At 49.2% G+C, this 20,827-nt stretch overlaps 1 protein-coding gene across 18 annotated transcripts in view; it reads right to left on the reverse strand.

The window, feature by feature from the left end:
• NRXN3 (neurexin 3) overlaps positions 1-20,827 on the reverse strand; it is a 573,277-nt gene that overhangs the window by 19,278 nt on the left and 533,172 nt on the right. For 7 of the 18 annotated variants that reach the window (XR_013216502.1, XM_077267472.1, XM_077267479.1 and 4 more), the window contains 3 exons: positions 20,676-20,756; positions 18,486-18,793; positions 8,397-8,478 (listed from right to left, as the gene is read on the reverse strand). Coding sequence is in view for 12 of the 18 variants with exons in the window: in XM_077267472.1 (XP_077123587.1) it covers positions 8,397-8,478; positions 18,486-18,793; positions 20,676-20,756 (471 nt within the window). In the remaining 6 variants the exon portion in view is untranslated. Of the gene's footprint in view, positions 1-8,387; positions 8,479-18,485; positions 18,794-20,675; positions 20,757-20,827 lie in introns of all 18 variants that reach the window. The other 11 variants (XR_013216501.1, XM_077267475.1, XM_077267474.1 and 8 more) reach the window with 3 other exon arrangements.

Raw genomic sequence — 20,827 nt, forward strand, 5'->3', positions numbered from 1 at the left:
GAGCTGCACTACCTGAGCCACTTGTGTGGGTTGTAGAGTCCGTCTCATGCTACCACGAGCGTGAAAGCACAACCAACATTCAAAAGTGACCAAAACATCAGCCAGAAAGCATTGGTACGGAGATGTGGTCTGTGGTCCCCACCTGCAGAACCACTCCTTTATTGAGTGTGTCTTGATAATTGCCAATAATTTCCATCTGTTGTCTATTCCATTTGCACAACAGCATGTGAAATTGATTGTCAAACAGTGTTGCTTCCTAAGTGGACAGTTTGATTTCACAGAAGTTTTATTTCACTTGGAGTTATATTCTGTTGTTTAAGTGTTCCCTTTATTTTTTTGAGCAGTATACATACCGCCCTCACTGCAGAGCGCCAGTACGTGGACAAGGCAGCCTTTGCGGCGACTACTTGCCCTAGGTGCAGTTCCCTGACTGACCTGAGGGTAAGGGGGGTGCCAGAGAGCTACAAGTTCCTAACGGGAACTGAAAGTGGAAACAAAAGTTGGGTTATATCCCTGACAGTTGTCTGTTAAAGTTCAGTCTAAAAAACTTAAAATTAATTGAACTAAATTGGTAAACGCCCTAAAGTGAAATTAAACAAAATAAAAATAAAAATTGCGGTTTTTTTCACCCACCGCAACAAATGCAACATTTTATCGCTTCTTCCGATTGTATTAAGCTCAAAGTGGGGTCAATAAAATCGCCATCTTGTTACACAAAAAACACCACAGCGCCATTAACCAAGAAAGTTTAGACGTCATGAGTTTTGGTAATGTTGACACAAGTGAATAAATATTTTCTTCTAGGAATTTAAGAAATAAAGAATCCTATTGCAAATGAACACCGGTAAAAAAAACAACAAAAAAACAATGCAGCATTGCATTTCTTCCCCATTTCATTCAAATGTACAACTGGTCCCACAAGACTCAAGTCCTCATACGGCCGTGCCACGGAAAAATATAAAAATGATGGCTTGTGAAAGAAGGGGAAGAAAATTCAAAACTGAAAAATGGTCATGCCGGGGTTAGGATGTGTGCGGCTGGATGGTTCCGAGTGCTAAAGGAAAACATGTCTTCACCAGAGACCACCGCGGACATTACAGGTGACCACCGGGAATCCAGGGACAGCTCTTTTGGGGGACTTATGGGGACTACAGCTCTTATGGGGGACAGCTTTTACAGGGGGGACTGATCTCACGAGCACTACAGATCTTACAGCTCTTAGGGGGACAGCTCTTACAAGCACTACAGATATTTCAGCTCTTAGGGGAACTGCTCTTACGGGGGACTACAGATCTTACAGCTCTTTGGGGGCTGCTCTCACGGGGGACTACAGATCTTACTGCTTTTAGGGGAACTGCTCTTAGGGGGACTGCCCTTAAATTTACAGGGGGACAGCTCTAACGGGCACTACAGATCTTACAGCTCTTAGGGGGACAGCTCTTACGGGGGACTACAGATCTTACAGCTATGAGGGGCTGCTCTCACAGGGGACTACAGATCTTACTGCTTTTAGGGAAACTGCTTAGGGTACCGTCACACAGTGCCATTTTGATCGCTACGACGGTACGATTCGTGACGTTCTAGCGATATCCATACGATATCGCAGTGTCTGACACGCAGCAGCGATCAGGGATCCTGCTGAGAATCGTACGTCGTAGCAGATCGTATGGAACTTTCTTTCGTCGCTTGATCACCCGCTGACATCGCTGGATCGTTGTGTGTGACAGTGATCCAGCGATGTGTTCGCTTGTAACCAGGGTAAACATCGGGTAACTAAGCGCAGGGCCGCGCTTAGTAACCCGATGTTTACCATGGTTACCAGCGTAAACGTAAAAAAAACAAACAGTACATACTCACATTCCGGTGTCTGTCCTCCGGCGTCTCAGCTTCTCTGCACTGTGAGCGCCTGCCGGCCGGAAAGCGAGCACAGCGGTGACGCGGTGACGTCACCGCTGTGCTTTCCGGCTATGGCGCTTACACAGTGGAGAGAAGCAGAACGCCGGGGGACAGACACCGGAATGTAAGTATGTACTGTTTGTTTTTTTTTACGTTTACGTTGGTAACCAGGGTAAACATCGGGTTACTAAGCGCGGCCCTGCGCTTAGTAACCCGATGTTTACCCTGGTTACCCGGGGACTTCGGCATAGCTCCAGCGCCGTGATTGCAACGTGTGACCGCAGTCTACGACGCTGGAGCGATAATCATACGATGCTACGACGTCACGAATCGTGCCGTCGTAGCGATGTAAATGGTACTGTGTGACGGTACCCTTAGGGGGACTTCCCTTACGTTTACAGGGGGACCGCTCTTATGGGTGCTACAGATCTTACAGCTCTTAAGGCCCCGTCTCACATAGCGAGATCGCTAGCGAGATCGCTGCTGAGTCACTAGTTTTGTGACGCAACAGTGACCTCAGTAGCGATCTCGCTATATGTGACACGTACCAGCGATCAGGCCCCTGCTGCGAGATCGCTGGTCGTGTCGGAATGGCCTGGACCTTTTTTTGGTCGTTGAGGTCCCGCTGACATCGCTGAATCGGTGTGTGTGACACCGATCCAGCGATGTCTTCACTGGTAACCAGGGTAAACATCGGGTTACTAAGCGCAGGGCCGCGCTTAGTAACCCGATGTTTACACCCTGGTTACCAGCGTAAATGTAAAAAACAAACAAACAGTACATACTCACCATCTGATGTCCGTCAGGTCCCTTGCCGTCTGCTTCCTGCTCTGACTGCCGGCCGGAAAGTGAGAGCAGATCACAGCAGTGACGTCACCGCTGCGCTCTGCTCTCACTGTACGGCGGCTCAGTCAGAGCAGGAAGCAGACGGCAAGGGACACCGAAAGGCGAGTATGTACTGTTTGTTTTTTTTGGTAACCAGGGTAAACATCGGGTTACTAAGCGCAGCCCTGCGCTTAGTAACCCGATGTTTACCCTGGTTACCCGGGTGCTGCAGGGGGACTTCGGCATCGTTGAAGACAGTTTCAACGATGCCGAAGTCGTTCCCCTGATCGTTGGTCGCTGGAGAGAGCCGTCTGTGTGACAGCTCCCCAGCGACCACACAACGACTTACCAACGATCACGGCCAGGTCGTATCGCTTGTCGTGATCGTTGGTAAATCGCTATGTGAGACGGGGCCTTTAGGGGGACAGATCTTACGGGCACTACAGAACTTACAGGTTTTAGAGGAACTGCTCTTACTGTGGACTATTGCTCGTACTCCACTTTCTTGACTTTTCTTAGTAAATCCAAGAGGAGCAATCAGCTTTGGTTCCAATAATTACAGACTGTTAATGAGAAGAATCTTGGCGCTTTGATTTCACTGTTGTGTGTGGAGAATGCAGATTTAATAGCTGTGTCGACCCACTCAGGACAGAGACTTCAGAAAGAAGAAAGGGCCGGTGACGGTGGCTTTAGTAGAAGGTTTGAAAAGCCTAATTAACTGGTGCGGAGCCCTGAATCTGGGCCACAACAAATGAAAGGATTTCAACAGTTTGAAGTCGACGTGAACTTTCTTCATGAGTGGCGTCTTCTCCCTCCCTTCTCTACATTTCATTAAAAAAATAACATCTCAATTAGCAGAACAGTCTTGAAGCCGCGGTATGAATATCTCCTCTCCGTATTTTTAGCGGCGGCGCAGACTCGGGAATCACTTGCTTTCCCATTTAACACTCAGGGACCCTTTAATCTTCAAACAGCTGCTTGTTGAAGGCAGATGTGCTGCAGGCGGCAGATTCTTCACAGTAACTTTTACAAGCTGCCGGAGTAAAATTGAAGCAATTTCTGAATGTTCCTTTCCATCTTCTTTTCTAAATGAACCTGCTGTAATGTGAGCGAATTTCTTGTCACGTAAAATCTGGACATGATGGTCTTTGTTCGTTTGCTAATCATCACGTTCGATCGTATTAATACAGATTGTATCCTACATGTACCCGGAAGGAGTGGTGGGATAATAAGCCCAAAAAATGGGTATTGCCTTTTCCAGATCCACATGGAAATCTAAGAACGATTGTCAATTAGGTCGGCTCAGTCTATGCAAAATACACAAAATTTGGGAGTTTGAAATAAAAAAAAAAGCACAAGAATGGTTTACTGGCTTTCTTAAGTAATCATTTTTTAAGAGGTGTCTGTAGATTAAAGTTTAATCATATGAAAAGCTTGGTAACTTTCTCAGCAAGCAGAGAGCTCAGAAATGAACGGTCAATGAATGGGAACATCCACAATTGTGTACCGGGTCTCTCTGGCATCATAAGTGGGTGCTAGACCGGACGTCTCCACGTCTAGAGACTGGCGATGTCTTCAGGTGGTCTCAGCTGTGAAAGCGATGCAAAGCCACTGTCTACATGAAGATGGTGACTGAGTTACAGGAGACGATGCTGCCAGTCACAGATCTCACTGCCCAGGGTCACTGGTGGCACAATCAAAGTAAGGTGGATGGAGACGTGACACTTGCTGCACCCGGCAAAACTGCAAGTCAGAACGGCTCCTGAGGCGGCGACAATCCTTGTCGCCATCACTGACTACAGGCCGCTCTGGTCCAATAGAGGCCAAATGAGGACACCGTATTCCTCAGATGCGAACAAACAGGGAATTTGAGATGGGTCAGTGACTCCCCGTCCTCATGCCTTTAGGCTGTTGGTCTTGAAATCTATTGCTTTTGAGCATCTTAAACCACATCTTCTCTCCGAAAGTGGACAAGCAAAAAATCAGAGCTCTTATCATGGCCATTAGTAAAAGGGAAGAAAATGGCTTTTCAGTAAACCCTCTGTGTGCTGCTCACCGATGACACCACTAATACCAATTTTCTGGTTGATTCATTATCCTGCCACCACTGACCATCAATAGTAGTCAGCCAGGGATTATAGAATCCAAGAATGTTAACGTTGGAAGGGACCTCCAGGGTCCTTGTGTCCAACCCCTTGCTCAATGCAGGATTCACTAAACCATCTCAGACAGATGTCTGTCCAGCCTCTGTTTGAAGACTTCCATTGAAGAAGAACTCACCACCTCTCGTGGCCGCCTGTTCCACTCATTAATCACCCCACTTTTTCTCAATTTGTACCAAAAACTGCTAAAATTATGCGATTAAAAAAATGAATACTGAAGAGCAAAAAAAGTCTAGAAGTATTCTGGAAAAGGAGGCACAGCTAAGAGGGGTCCTAACATGATGACCTGTTATTAAAGCATGTGCCACAATATATTAGTGTAAATCAGTGTTTCTCAAACTCCAGTCCTCACAGCCCCCCACAGGTCATGTTCTCAGGATTTCCTTAGTATTGCACGGGTGATGGAAATATCTTGAAGGCCTCAGGAATTCTCTCTCCTGTGCAACACCATGGAAATCCTGAAAACATGACCTGTGGTGGGTCGTGAGGACTGGGGTTTGGGAAACACTGGTGTAAAAGGAAGCAATGTGTATAGTGACATGCGTGCACCGTGGTGGTACAATATCTTATATACACAAATCATTCTGCAAAAATATCTAACAAGTCCACCCCCACCTGAATACAAGTGACACCGCGCCTGCGTTCTGTGGTTCTGCAGCTGGAAATCTCCGGATGAGAAGCCGTCATGCTCAGGAGGCCTCTCTGGTACAGCTCCTAGACCAGAACTACAGCTGGCACCGCTATGCCCATCTCATAAGGGCTACATTCCTATCCGTGTTCTGTTCTCATACCACTTAAATTTAATTAATGCAGCAGACAGATCTGTCACATGAGGGACACAAACGGCACCTGGCCCCATTGACTACAATTAGGTCTGTCAGCTTTCCGGTTTTGTGTCCTACAGTAAAATTTATGGATTCTGAAGAATCTACGTGAACGTAGATCAACAGCGGAAAAGCCTGATGACCAGTAAATTCTGCCCCTTGTCAGAACTCCACATGGTGCGCATTTTCCAAATCAGAGCTCCACATGGTGTGCGTCCCCCACATCAGAGCTCCACATGGTGCGCGTCCCCCACCATCAGAGGTCCACATGGTGCGCATTTCCCAAATCAGACCTCCACATGGTGCACGTCCCCCACATCAGAGCTCCACATGGTGCGCGTCCCCCACATCAGAGCTCCACATGGTGCGCGTCCCCCACATCAGAGCTCCACATGGTGCGCGTCCCCCACATCAGAGCTCCACATGGTGCGCGTCCCCCACATCAGAGCTCCACATGGTGCACGTCCCCCACATCAGAGCTCCACATGGTGCGCGTCCCCCACATCAGAGCTCCACATGGTGCGCGAGCTCCACATGGTGCGCGTCCCCCACATTAGAGCTCCACATGGTACGCGTCCCCCACATCAGAGCTCCACATGGTGCGCGTCCCCCACATCAGAGCTCCACATGGTGCGCGTCCTCCACATTACAGCACCACATGGTGCAAATCCCCCACATCATTCCCCACTGTGGAATCTTCTACCATGGGGTTGAGGATAGACAGCAGAGCGGGACAGACAGCAGAGCGGGACAGACAGCAGAGCGGGACAGACAGCAGAGCGGGACAGACAGCAGAGCGGGACAGACAGCAGAGCGGGACAGACAGCAGAGCATAATGCAGTTCACACCACAGAGTAAGGCACCGGCACAACAAAGCGTCAGCAGACAACCCCCGCGGTGCCAGCAGCACATTCCTCCCCCCCTGCGCTGCCAGGTAATGAATGGTATCCCCACATATACTTTATGGTCACATATGAAAATGACGCACTGAACGTGGCAGTAAAATTCTCCCCATGATTCCTCCATATATAAAGTACAGAAGATCATATTGTGCATCAGTTTCCAGTACTCGGAATGTGCGACCATTTTTCAGCCTTGTGGGGGCATGCAGACCACCTAATTCTACATGTGCGGTTTGGAAATAAAAGCAAAGCGATAAGCGGCCCCCTGAGAACACATCATCCTGTGCCAGATGAAACAGGCAGTGGGCAGACACCCGCTTTGTGGCCCCCATCGATGACGCATTATCGTTTATATTAGAGACGCCAATTCCCAAAATGGCAAGAGAACAATTTTACTGACTTTGTTCAGAAATTGGATGTAATGAAAATAGAGACAGTGAATGAGAAGGTATAAACAAGCAGAAAATGAGTGAACAGCAGGCGACATCCACATACGTATGGCAGGTCGTCAATCACATAAAGTCATGCGGTCCAATATGAAGAGGCAGTCAGTAAATATATACAGATGCTGCATATATTTCATCCATTGGGACTCGTCACCTACATACAGAGACCAGAAACGTTACGCTTTGTGGTTGGTCCAGGCTCGGCCGCCAGGATCGGACCCCGCTCACTCCTGCTCCGCCACCATGTTGCAGCCACTCTGGGGTTTAAGGACTGAAACGCTAATTTCTGGGGAGGTTTATGCGGCGACGTACCAATTTTTGTATATTCAACATAACAGATGGACCCGATGGCCTGCAGGCTCCTCAGTGGAGGGACCGGGGTTCTCTACTTCTCAGCTGATAGTGACAGATTCGGGGGCATTGATCATATCTTTTACATCAATTTTAGATCCAAAACCTCAAAGACACTAAATCTGAAAGGATGAAGAGTGAGGGAATCGCTACCTACATTCATCAATCTGCACAATCTCACAATCTGTCCACTTCAGCTCGAACCTAGGGGGCGCTGTGAGACAGATCAGTGCAGTCAGGGGTTTTTCCTGTATGTTTTTCTCCATACTCCAGGTTACAAGGCTATCATTCTCCTTGGGAGGATGTGCAGATTTGTCCCTGCTTGGTATGCATGATGGAACAAGTTGAGTGGTCTTGCCTCAATATTGCACACGGTGACGGCCCTATGACAACCCTTCTGGGCATCACCCTGTTCTTCCCTGGTCACACATGAAGGGTTAACTGCTGCTGTGACAGAAGCTCAGTCAGCGCCATGGGCAGATTTGGGGCATCGGAGGCAGAGCGGCTGGCAACACGTAATGAGCAGCAAGGAAGGAGCAGCACAAAGCATTCTACCAGCACTACCACTGGCTGTGTGCTAAAGAGGCGCAATGTTGGCTTTGTGGGTTTTTTTTTTTTTTAGTAAGAAGAAAAAAAAAATGATAAAACCTTCCCTAAACACAGGATCCAGCATTTCTGCCTCTGGATTTCAGCTTGTAGAAGAGGGATGGTGTCTGCTCTGAGTCCATGAAGAGCTGCCCCTCAACATTGAGACATAAATTGGCATAATATGGCTGGATAATCCCTCCATCTGAGCAGATTGTAAGCCAGGTCTAGAGTATGGCTCCGTCCCCATCCCACAAATGGAGCCTCCTCTTTATGGGATGGGAGTTTATAGAGACCTACAACTATTATAGGCAGCTGCAGAATACCGCAGGCTCCTGTTCACATGCAAGAAATAACTCAGACTTCTGAGAATTAGCAAGCAGAAAGTACACTGACCTGACGTACCTGTGCCAGTTTCACATTCTGCCGCATCTTCATCATCACTGCCGATAGAACATTCTGCTGACGACACAATGTCATCCGTTGGCTGTGAAGAAGAAAAGACCTGAAATGTTAGAGGAGCTGGAGTCCACCGCCATCTGCAACCAACCTGAGCCTGCGGGAAGATTAATGGCGGAGAGTGCAGGCGGAGCAGTCGCCAAGAATCCACGCTCCTCCGACCAGCGGCTTAGAAGCTGCCCTCCGATCCTCGCCACAGACATTACTGGGAAATCAGAGCAATCATCAGGATGAACATTGTGCTGCAGATCGCTGGTACCCGGCGACCATTACTGCCCAGATTTACCTTTCTTATTTATTACTCACTGCGACCATCAGAGCATTTACTGACGTTTTGATTACTGTCTCTTCCAGTGAGTCTTTTTCCCACCCCGACAAACCTCTCAAACGATCGGGGGGGGGGGGGCTATCTGTTGCCTTATGTATCGCCCCCCTTGCAGGAAATGCTGGAGGACGGCCACAGTTTACAGCCTACTGGTCATTCAGTATCAGCGCTGAGTCAGCACATGGCGCAGTGAAGTGCGGGGTCCCACCTGCCCCCCGAGCCGTCCATCTCTGCAGAGCTGAAGTGCGCTCTCTTGTAGCACAGTCACCCTGAAGGGAATCACTTTACAGAAAAGCTTTTACAGGAGCGGCTGCAATTACGACTTTAGTTATTCCTTCACATTATGGCATTACACAGCTCGGCGGTGATTAGTGCATTCATGGCTAATTCCCCGGAGGATCTCAGCAATGGCCACATGTAGAGGGGCCACATGTGGAGGGGCCACATTACAGCCAGACACAAGCTGCGCTAATCAGACGCCTGCTGCAGTAAGCCAACGCCACGTACTAATTGGTCATTCCCTGCAATGACTGCCACACCGACATCAGCCTGTACAAACCAAGCCGCAATTCTGCCACTCCAACGGGTAACGTGAGAACGGAGCCAGGCTTCACTGCTGAAATACTATGCATCTATCACCTCCCACTCCTTTATGTGAGGACTGGGGATTCTGGGCCTGACCACGGTGTCTGCGCCGGGATATGGTCTATAAGACCAGGCCTCATCGTGCATCACTCCACGCATTTAGCCCCACACACCACAGGAGCGGGGCACGGACGGTACAGCGACATGTACGCGGGGTGTGTGAATGCCGCCTTACACTGGGTCCATATCTCCGCACTGTAGAGCCAAATACCTGACATCAAGAGGCTAAACCTTCACACAGTAAGACGACAGCAAGACAATCTGAAAGATTAAACTGGTCCATTGTGCTCTGTAGCCGGCACCACATCAGCAGAGTTTCGTGTCCTGCAGCGGACTGAGCTAAGTAGCCGGGACAGAGAGGGAATTAGCTCTTTTATGAGGGACTGATGATGTGTCTGGGGTGCTGGCAGAAGGAGCCATCCCTCATTTTAATGCTCACCGTGAGCAGTCAGGAACTTATCAGTGCCCTCCTGAAAGTGTGCGATAAATCTGCAGCTCCCAGGTCTGGCAAAGTCCTTGTGTCACTCGCTGATTTGTGTTCTGCCAGCGCTGACTTACGTCTTTTTTAATGCGCTCTTTCACCATTCACTCCTTCATTAAGTTTTATCTTCTTTGGGTTTTTTCTTTTTAAATGGAGAATACACGAAGGAGGCCGATTAGCTATAACTCTCAGCAAGCACGGGCCAGCACTCATTAATGGCTGCAGGAGAGCCAACACCGAGGGCAGTCACATGGGGAAATACAATCATCTGGAAGCCTCAATAATCACCAATAAACCAGCCCCAATACCAGTAATCCTCACACCAGGACATCGATACTGGGCTCGTATTCCAGGCAAGCGGACTGCTATATTCAGGCACGGAGGCAGCAGATAGGTCTCTGAGGGCAGTACGTAATGTAACCCCATTATGTACAGCACTGTGCAAAAAGCACAAGCCTCAGGCACAGAAGACCTGGGTCACGTCTCCAAGACGTCTTGTACAACCTCCTGCCAAAATCCTCCATAACCGGTGTACAAGTGTAGAGAAGAAGGGATGAAGGCGGAGGACGGAAGTGACGGGCGGTCACCAGATACTGATGATGGAGGTGACGGGCGGTCACCGGATACTGATGATGGAGGCGATGGGCAGTCACCGGATACTAATGATGGAGGCGATGGGCTGTTACCGGATACAGATGATGGAGGCGAGGGGTGGTCATGGGATACAGATGATGCAGGTGATGGCCGGTCACCAGATTCTGATGATTTAGGAGACGGGCAGTCACCGGATACCAATGATGGAGGCGACGGGCAGTCACCAGATACTGATGACAGATGCGACGGGCAGGCACCAAATACTGACAATGGAAGCGACAGGCAGTCACAGATACTGAATATGGAGGCGACAGGTGGTCACGTGATACGGATGATGAAGATGACGGGCGGTCACAGGATACTGATGATGGAGGCGACGGGCGGCCACCAAATAGTCATGATGGAGTCAACGGCTGGTCACCAGATATTGATGATGGAGGCGACGGGAAGTGACTGGATACTAATGATGGAGGCGAAGGGCGGTTACCGGATATGGATGATGGAGGCGAGGGGTGGTCATGGGATACAGATGATGCAGGTGATGGGCGGTCACCAGATTCTGATGATGGAGGCGACGGGCAGTCACCGAATACTAATGATGGAGGCAACAGGCGGTCACCAGATACTGATGGAGGCGACAGGTGGTCACAGGATATGGCTGATGAAGGGGACGGGTGGTCACAGGATACTGATGGGCGGTTACCAAATATTCATGATGGAGGCGACAGGCGGTTACCAGATACTGATGATGGAGGCGACGGGCGGTCACCAGATACTGATGCTGGAGGCGACTAGTGATCACCGGATACTGATGATGGAGGCGACAGGCGGTCACGGGATATGGATGATGAAGATAACAGGCGGTCACATGATACTGATAATGGAAGCGAGGGGCGGTCACCAGATACCGATGATGGAGGCGACGGGCAGTCTAAAGATACTGATGATGGAGGCAAGGGGCAGTCACCAGATACTGATGACGGAGGCAACAGGCGGTCACAGGATACTGATAATGGAGTAGACGAGCGATCACCAGATACTGATGATAGAGGCGATGGGCAGTCACAGCATACTGATGCTGGAGGCGACAGGCGGTCACAGGATACTGATGGAATTTGCATTTTTCTTCTATCACTTTGCATTTTGTTAATTGAGGTTAATGATTTTTCTTGGAAAGTGCACATTGTAGATTGAGACTCAGGGCAGCAAACCCATGAAGGCACACATCTAGAGACAAGGCATAAAGAAACATGTCAAACATACCAGAAAGTATTTTCTACTTAAAAGTACATCCAATTTACTATCTTTACACCCCTCATGGAAAGCTTTCAGATGTCCCAGAGCTGCTGAGTACTTGGCTGGTTTCAGTTCACTCCCCGTCTAACTCATCCACAATCATGTCAGTTGGCTTGAGGTCAGCGATCGTCCACATGGCCACACTAAGCCTCCATTCCTCTCCTTCTTGGTCACATCACCTGGAGGCGTCTGGGCCACGTCATCTTTGAAAGTCAAACTGGAGCCATCGGACCACATCCTACTTGAGGGCATCTCCAGCGCCTCTTGATTAGCTGACCCGGCTAAAGAGGTAGCCTCAGGGCGGCTAAGCAAAAGAAGTGCAGAAGATGCAGTCAGGTACGAGGTCGTCCACTGGGCTCCCATCTGGCAAACTGATATGCATCATCTCTACCCAGCACAGCATGGAACCATCAACCCTGCGTCGGCTGATTGCACGCCGTCCCAGGCGATGATCTGATGAAGCTGCGGAGAGAATGCTGAGGGGCCATCGCCGTTGTCATCGGAGCAGTAGGGGGACTGGGAGGAACATAAGGTTTAACACATTCTGGCTTCTGTTTCTTTACTCCTTGTTCCATATGTGCACTCTCGTGCTTTTGCTGCCTTCAGTCTGAATCTACAATGTGCACAAAGAAAACCACTGCACAATAAGCTGTATGCAGACGCTGACCGCTACATATGTTATGCACACTCACGGAAGCAATGTTCAGGATTATTTTCAAGGTGTCTCTTGTACTGCAGCCAGTCATTACCATAGAAATAGCCGGCATGCTGCACAGTGATCCAACAGCGTATTCGTTCTCGTCACACTTCCCTTCAGCTGTCCTCCAGGACCACAATGGGAGATCCTTCATATAATAACACTAATCCAGAGCACCTCAACCTCCTCCCGCACCGCTCAGCGGCATCCATCACTGGTGAGCGGGCTGGAGATGAGAGTGGACGCTGTGTCCTAAGAACACACTACTGATAGCTTGTCATCCCCGGTATTTATGCAGCTGTGATCTAGAAGAACGAGGCTCTGCAGATTATCAGCTCTGCCGGAGCCATGAAGGTCACCTCTGCAGAAGACGCACTCACAATGCACAAATAGTCCCCAGAGAAGGCTAGGGGTTAATCTTCCCTCAGGAGTCGACCACTCTGGGTCCGGGGAAGGGAAGCGCACTCCTGCTGGAGCTCTGATCCCCCCTGATGCAAGTGGAGGCACAGCTGCTTCTGTAGATCGGAGGGGGGCAGGGGCGCAGCATTTTGCCATCCAGACAGATCCAGAGCATCTCTCGGAAGCTCTGAAAGAAAGCGCATGCTCCTCACCTAGGAAAACCAGCCACCTCAGACTGCAGAAGTAGCTGGTAACCTCGGCAACAAGTAGTGCACTAGAAAATAAAAAATCCCACTATTCATTAGAACAGAGAGGATTTTTAAAAAGATGAACATCACAAAGTTCCTTGTAATTAACAATTTATGGCTGTGATGAAACTTCCCATTATGACTAGGTGAGAAGTCACTGATATAATGGCCCTAACATAGGCAGTGTAGCAGTGGGACATCGGTACTGAGACCAGCACGCAGTCTACACAGACCGAGCGCAAACCGTCTGGAGGAATCCCAGAGCAACAACCCCAGCGTCTGCAGGACAGGAGGAGAAAAGAGCAACAAAGTGTCATCATCATGGCCTGCGCCTCCATGGTAATGGCGAACCCCAGGAGCAAACTCTGGCCTCCATTCAGGTAATCAGCGTCTGCCCGCAGACATCAGACTAACACAAATGTACGCCCAAACTGCTGGACTAGAATATGCCCCAAAATCTCACTGATCCATGTGTGCGTCTCCTAGTCTGGAGGCAGCATCTTACGATCAAGAAGAACGCCGACACCGTGGCCTTTCTGATCACTGAGTGGCTAGCTCCTCCTGGCCGACCCTGATCCATCGCATCTGTGCAGGGCAGGAGATGAAGCTGCAAGGAGCTGCACGACCGAGGAGAAGAGGGAACTTTCAGGCCATGGTGTACACAGCATGTGTATGTATAAATGTGTAGCAGTGCTGAGCGTGCAGAAGAGCTGTTTACGTGTGTGTGTGTGTGTGTGTGGCAGGGAGTGGACAGGATGAGCGTGCTATATAAGGAGCAGCCATTAGTGATTCTGACCTCCACCAGGAAAGCTTTCATTGGTAGGACTGTTCTTCTTTCCTGCCGTCTATACCAGGGTCATGTCTCATGGTCCGCACTGTCTATCACTCATCACAATGGTGGGAGATAGAAATTCTAGGACGCACCGATCACGTGCCGAGACAATGAACATGCGGCAGAAAACCTGACAACCCGACCTGCGCTTCATCTAATAACATCTCCTCATGCTGGAGACAACAGGGGAGTGTCAGGAAGAATCAGTCAGCGACCCGCAAACCTGCTGAAAGTGTTCTTTATCTACACAGAAATGTGTAACTTGCCAATAAAAAGCGAACGCTAAGAAGCATTTTAATGCGCTCTTGACCTGTGTAGCGGGGCCGCGCCGGAGCGGCTGATTATTCTGCTGTTGGTGAATCTTTCCGGAGACATGCCTTGTAATTAAGATGTTATTTCCGAAGAGTGTTTCATGCTCCGCTCCAGTCGCTGGTGCTCGGTGTCACCTTGTGAAGTCACATTAGGTTTACTGTGAGCAATCTGAGCAGACGGCTCCCAATAGTGCAAAGTGAGGGGGGACATTGGGTCGGGAGGAAATAATCAGGTAAAAGCATTGCAGATACAGACATCCGAACACTGCATCATTACTGCCCACCCTGATCACACAGCCCCCGATATCCTCCAAGTGTATATTCAGATGTCCAGCAGTGCAACCTCCAACATCTGGACTAAAACTGCTATTGTAAGAACCAATAATAGTGCAGTTTTCATGTTTCTACAGCAATGACTAAAATGAAAGCAGATGTATAACTGGTTGCTGTAGGCATCAAGCAAGGTGTTCTCAGAACTATACCATCTGCATAGTCTATAGCAGACCTGCAGGCCACATCCAGCCGGCTCCAAATAAATAAGGGGATGGAAACAGTGACCCCCCACACACCATGCAGACTGTCCCCATCCCATTGCCTCCTGTACTGACTTCTCCAGGAGTCAGATACAGTGAAGTACAATGGAGGAACAGTGGGGTCTCAGCATAGCAGGCAGGATGTCCTTAGATCGTGCATGCTGTGAGGAACCTCAGTACACGCCACAGAGGTGTGGGAGCCATTATACCATGTGGGAGAGCTGTGAGGGCCATCATACTATGCGTGGGAGAGCTGTGGAGGCCATCATACTATGTGTGGGGGAGCTGTGGGAGCCATCATACTATGCGTGGGAGAGCTGTGGAGGCCATCATACTATGTGTGGGGGATCTGTGTGGGCCATCATACTATGTATGGTGGAGCTGTGGGGGCCATCATACTATGCGTGGGAGAGCTGTGGAGTCCATCATACTATGTTTGTGGGCCATCATACTATGTGTGGGGGAGATGTGGGGCCTTCATACTATGCGTGGGGGAGCTGTGGGGGCCATCATACTATGTGAAGAAGCTGTGGGGACCACCATACTATGTGTGGGGGAGCTGTGGGGCCTTTATACTATGCGTGGGAGAGCTGTGGAGGCCATCATTCTATGTGTGGGGGCCATCATACTATGTGGGGAAGCTGTGGAGGCCATCATACTATGTGTGGGGGCCTTCATACTATGTGTGGGGGAGCTGTGGGGTCTTCATACTATGTGTGGGGGCCATCATACTATGTGGGGAAGCTGTGGAGGCCATCATACTATGTGTGGGGGAGCTGTGGGGCCTTCATACTATGTGTGGGGGGAGCTGTGGGGGCCAGCATACTATGTGTGGGGAAACTGGGGAGACATCATACTATGTGTGGAGGAGCTGTGAGGGCCTTCATACTGTGTGTAGGGGAGATGTGGGGGGCCATCATACTATGTGTGGGGTAGCTGCAGGGGTCCATTATACTATGTGTGGAGGAGATGTGAGGGCCTTCATACTGTGTGTAGGGGAGATGTGGGGCCATTATACTATGTGTGTGGGCCATTATACTATGTGTGTGGGCGAGCTGTGGGGCCTTCATACTATGTGTACGAGAGCTGTGGGGCCATCATACTATGTGGGAGAGCTGTGGGGGCCTTCATATGTCTGGGAAAGCTGTGGTGGTCATCATACTATGTGTGGGGAAGCTGTGGTGGCCATCATACTATGTGTGGGGGAGCTGGGAGGGCCATTATACTATGTATAGGGGAGCTGTGGGGCCTTCAGACCATGTGTGGGGGCCATCATACCATGTGTGGGGGAGCTCTGCAGGCCTTCATACTATCTGTACTGAGGATGTTCGGACATCAAACCGTGTGTCTGAGGGGCTCTTAATACAGATAGCTCTAAACTAATTATAGATTCTTAAGGCTGAATAATAAACTTTATAGAAGCCAGTTACAGGGACTCCTTCTCTAGGTTTTGCTCCCTATCAAAGCAGCAAAATGTCAGGGCAGAGACCCTGATTTCAGTGATGTCTCACTTACTGGGCTGCTTCCTGCAGATTTATCAGTTCTCTAATTGCTGTGCTTTGTATCAGAACATGATGGGTTATACTGAATCCTACCACTAACCTGGACATCTGCTGGGCATCTCCTCCCCCACCGATCGGCTGCATGTACAGATCATGGAAGGAGAGGACTCCGCGAGTATCAGACGCCAGAGACAACTATCACTGGCATCATTTCTATCATGTGAGACTCAGCGGAAAGCAAAGGTGCAGCTCCACGAAACCGAGAAGAGGTCACCACTGGCCCCAGCATTGCGTCAATGCACAGAATACATAGCTGGTCGTGTGCACCCGACACTGGGGCAACACCTGCATGCACTGCATAGTCTGTGCTATTAATTATCAGTCTGCAGTGCTCTGCTCTAAAGTGTACAGCCAAATATCCCTCCGCAGAACAGCGCTCTGCAGCGACCCAATATCCATCTGCAGCACAGCGCTCTGCAACAACCTAATATCCCTCCACAGCACAGTGCTCTGCAACAACCTAATATCCATCTGCAGCACAGAGCTCTGCAACAACCTAATATCCCTCCACAGCACAGTGCTCTGCAACAACCTAATATCCATCTGCAGCACAGCGCTCTGCAACAACCTAATATCCCTCCACAGCACAGTGCTCTGCAACAACCTAATATCCATCTGCAGCACAGCGCTCTGCAACAACCTAATATCCCTCCACAGCACAGTGCTCTGCAACAACCTAATATCCATCTGCAGCACAGCGCTCTGCAACAACCTAATATCCCTCCACAGCACAGGGCTCTGCAACAACCTAATATCCCTCCACAGCACAGCGCTCTGCAACAACCCAATATCCATCCACAGCACAGAGCTCTGCAAAGACCCAATATCCCTCCGTAGCACAGCTCTCTGCAACAACCTAATATCCCTTCACAACGACCTAATATCCCTCCGCAGCACAGTGAACTGCAACAACCTAATATCCATCCAAAGCACAGCGCTCTGCAACAACCTAATATCCCTCTGCAGCACAGCGCTCTGCAACGACCTAATATCCCTCCACAACAACCTAATATCACTCTGCAGCACAGTGCTCTGCAACAACCTAATATCCTTCCGAAGCGCAGCGCTCTGCAATGACCCAATATCCATCTGCAGCACAGCGCTCTGCAACAACCTAATATCCTTCCGAAGCACAGCGCTCTGCAACGACCCAATATCCATCTGCAGCACAGCGCACTGCAACAACCTAATATCCTTCCGAAGCACAGTGCTCTGCAACAATCTAATATACCTCCGCAGCACAGCATTCTTAAACGACCTACTATCCCCCCACAGCACAGTGCTCTGCAACAACCTAATAACTAGTGATGAGCGAGTGTACTCGTTGCTCGGGTTTTCCTGAGCACGCTTGGGTGACCTCCGAGTATTTATGACTGCTCGGAGATTTAGTTTTCATCACAGCAGCTGAATGATTTACATCTCTTAGCCAGCTTGATTACATGTGGGGATTCCCTAGCAACCAGGCAACCCCCACATGTACTCAGCCTGGCTAGTAGATGTAAATCATTCAGCTGCCGTGATGAAAACGAAATCTCCGAGCAGTCATAAATACTCGGAAGACACCCGAGCGTGCTCGGGGAAAACCCCAGCAACCAGCACACTTGCTCATCACTACTGATAACAAAATCCCAAGAACTTGTAGTCGGAGAGGAAATGTGCTGCTGAACAGAATGCATTTGCAATGAGCTGCAGACACAACAAAACTCCCCTCCCCCTGGAGCAGCACTTGAACAATTTCACACTTTTCTATGGGAAAATGTAAGTGTTTTCTAGCAAACCGTTATCCGGATTGGGCCGGACAAGTGCTCACGTCTTGTGTAGGAGCCGCAGGGCTTGGACTGACTACATCACACATACGAGGCCGTAAGCTCAGCCTGGAGACCAGCGATCAGACAAGGCATTGTGGCGAGTGCACAGACTGATATACGTCCATCTAGGCCGGCCTCATGCTGGATCCTCGGAGCCTACTGACACTGACTAGTTACACGCGCCTATACACCTTTATAGTAGAGGGGGAATATACCGACATTTTGTTACAAGACCATCTGAATCTGCAGGAGAGAGAAGCAACATCACTCACATGTACCGAGCTTTACGACAAGAGCAACGTACCATAGATCCTGGAGAAGAGCGGTTCTTTCTCGTTGTCGTGGTAGCCAAGGTTGTGGTGGTCTCCATGATGGTTGTGGATAATTCAGGAGGCATGGAAGTGGTAGGCGTCGTGCCAAGGATGGATGGCACCTCTCCCACCAGCCTCACACTTCCACTGATGTTGATATGGGGGTTGTGTTCGGCAGCCATATTAAGAACTTTCAGGCCGTTATAGTAGATACCCGATAGCTGCCCCTGGAATAGCCGCCCCCTGTCCTTTCCACCGACGGCTATCTGTGCTTGCGTATTGAAGATAGTCAGGGGTCGCCCTATAGAGACACAGTAAATAAATGTCACAATCTCAAAGCCACAGTAACACCAAAAATATCGAACCTTCTCCATGATAACAGACAATGGACAATTATGGTGGAGCACGGAGATCGGCTGTTGGTCACATCAATGACGAGCCATTACCTAGAGTAGATAAGAGGCACAGAGCAGCCCCGGGCCCACCTGGCACAGGGGTCTACATGTCCCCTCCACGTTTATCTGGCAGCTTCTTCTCTGGTGTCGGAAGGAAGGAATTTTGCAATTCAAGTTATAAGTTAGAGGCTGAACCTGAGTGCGAAGGCTGCACGTCACTGACAAATATCTGGATACTTCACTGTCAGGACAGACATGGCGGCAGTCAGCTGAATTATTGAACCCCCTAACCATGCCAGAGGCTTTAGTGCCCCTGATTATGTGCAGAATCTGTAGCTATTTCCTCTGTCCCTGGGTCTATAGCACTGATAAGAGGCAGCCGGGATTCATTAACAGATTGTGAATCACACAGACACCAATCAATAGCTCCCATTGACCTCGTGTCCGGCTCCTCCACACACTAACGCTTGGATCTTATTTCTTGCCTTCCCTTCTTACTATAGGGTATGTGCACACGTTCAGGATTTCTTGCAGAAATTTCCTGAAGAAAACCGGAAATTTTCTGCAAGAAATCCGCATTTTTTTTTTTGCGTTTTTTTTCCGTTTTTTTTGCGTTTTTTTAACATTCTGCAAGCGTAATTAGCTTGCAGAATGCTAAAGTTTTCCAAGCGATCTGTAGCATCGCTTGGAAAACTGACTGACAAGTTGGTCACACTTGTCAAACATAGCGTTTGACAAGTGTGACCAACTTGTTACTATAGATGCTGCTTTTGCAGCATCTATAGTAAAAGATAGAACGTTTAAAAATAATAAAAAAAATAAAAAAAATGCTTATACTCACCCGCAGACATCAGATCTCCTCACCGGCGTCCATTCCTATAGCTGATGTGTGCGCGCAGGGCCTTCCATGACGTCACGGTCACGTGAGCGGTCTCGACCAATCACAGGACAGTGACGTCATTCGGCAAGGTCCTTCTCCGCACACCAGCTACAGGAACCAGCCAGCGTGCAGCACAGAGGCGGGAACACTGCGCTGGACATCGAGGGTGAGTATAGGACTGTTTTTTATTTCTTATTTTTTGACCACTTATATGGTGCCCAGTGCGTGGAGGAGAGTTTCCTCTCCTCCACCCTGGGTACCAACCGCACATAATCTGCTTACTTCCCGCATGGTGTGCACAGCCCCGTGCGGGAAGTAAGCAGATCAATGGACCCCTAGGTGTGCGGAATCCCCGCAATTCCGCATTTTTAATGAACATGTTGCTTTTTTTTCCGCTATGCGATTTTTTCGCGGAAAAAATCGCAACATTTGCACAAAAAATGCGGAATACCTTGTAAATAATAGGAGGCATATGTTAGCGTTTTTTTCGCGTTTTTATCACGTTTTTATAGCGAAAAAACGCGAAAAAAACGCTAAAAATCCTGAACGTGTGCACATGGCCTAAAGTATTTTGGCCGTGTGGAAAGAAATAGAAAAGAAAAAGAAGCGGCAAAGTATAAGGGGATCAAAAGACAGCAGAAAACGCCAGTGGAGCAGGTAGATCATTCACACTGAGGCCTGCTGGATGTAGGGAAACCTACAGCTTTACTGGAGATAACAACCCTCAGAGATGCGTTCACACTGAACACAGCATGCTGCTTTCTAAGTGCATTTATCAACCATTGGTGGGATGTCCCACAGATCTGAGTCTGCCGTGGTGTGGTGCATAGATCATAGCAGATAATCCTGCAGCCTCCAAGGGATCTCCGGACGCTTTTCATCCTAAGGACAGAGAAGGTTATTGGTACCTTTTGCAACGCCAGTTCCAACTCTCTTGAACTCAGGATTCAGAAGTCTTGTGCCATCTTCCATTCCTGAGATACTGAGCCCTGGAAAACAGGGACCCCGATGTGGATAAAAAAAAAAAAAAAAAAAAAGTCTGCCGGCAGTTTCCAGCGAA

The sequence above is a fragment of the Ranitomeya variabilis genome, chromosome 1 (assembly GCF_051348905.1).
Source record: "Ranitomeya variabilis isolate aRanVar5 chromosome 1, aRanVar5.hap1, whole genome shotgun sequence".
Classification (NCBI taxonomy): Eukaryota; Metazoa; Chordata; class Amphibia; order Anura; family Dendrobatidae; genus Ranitomeya; species Ranitomeya variabilis.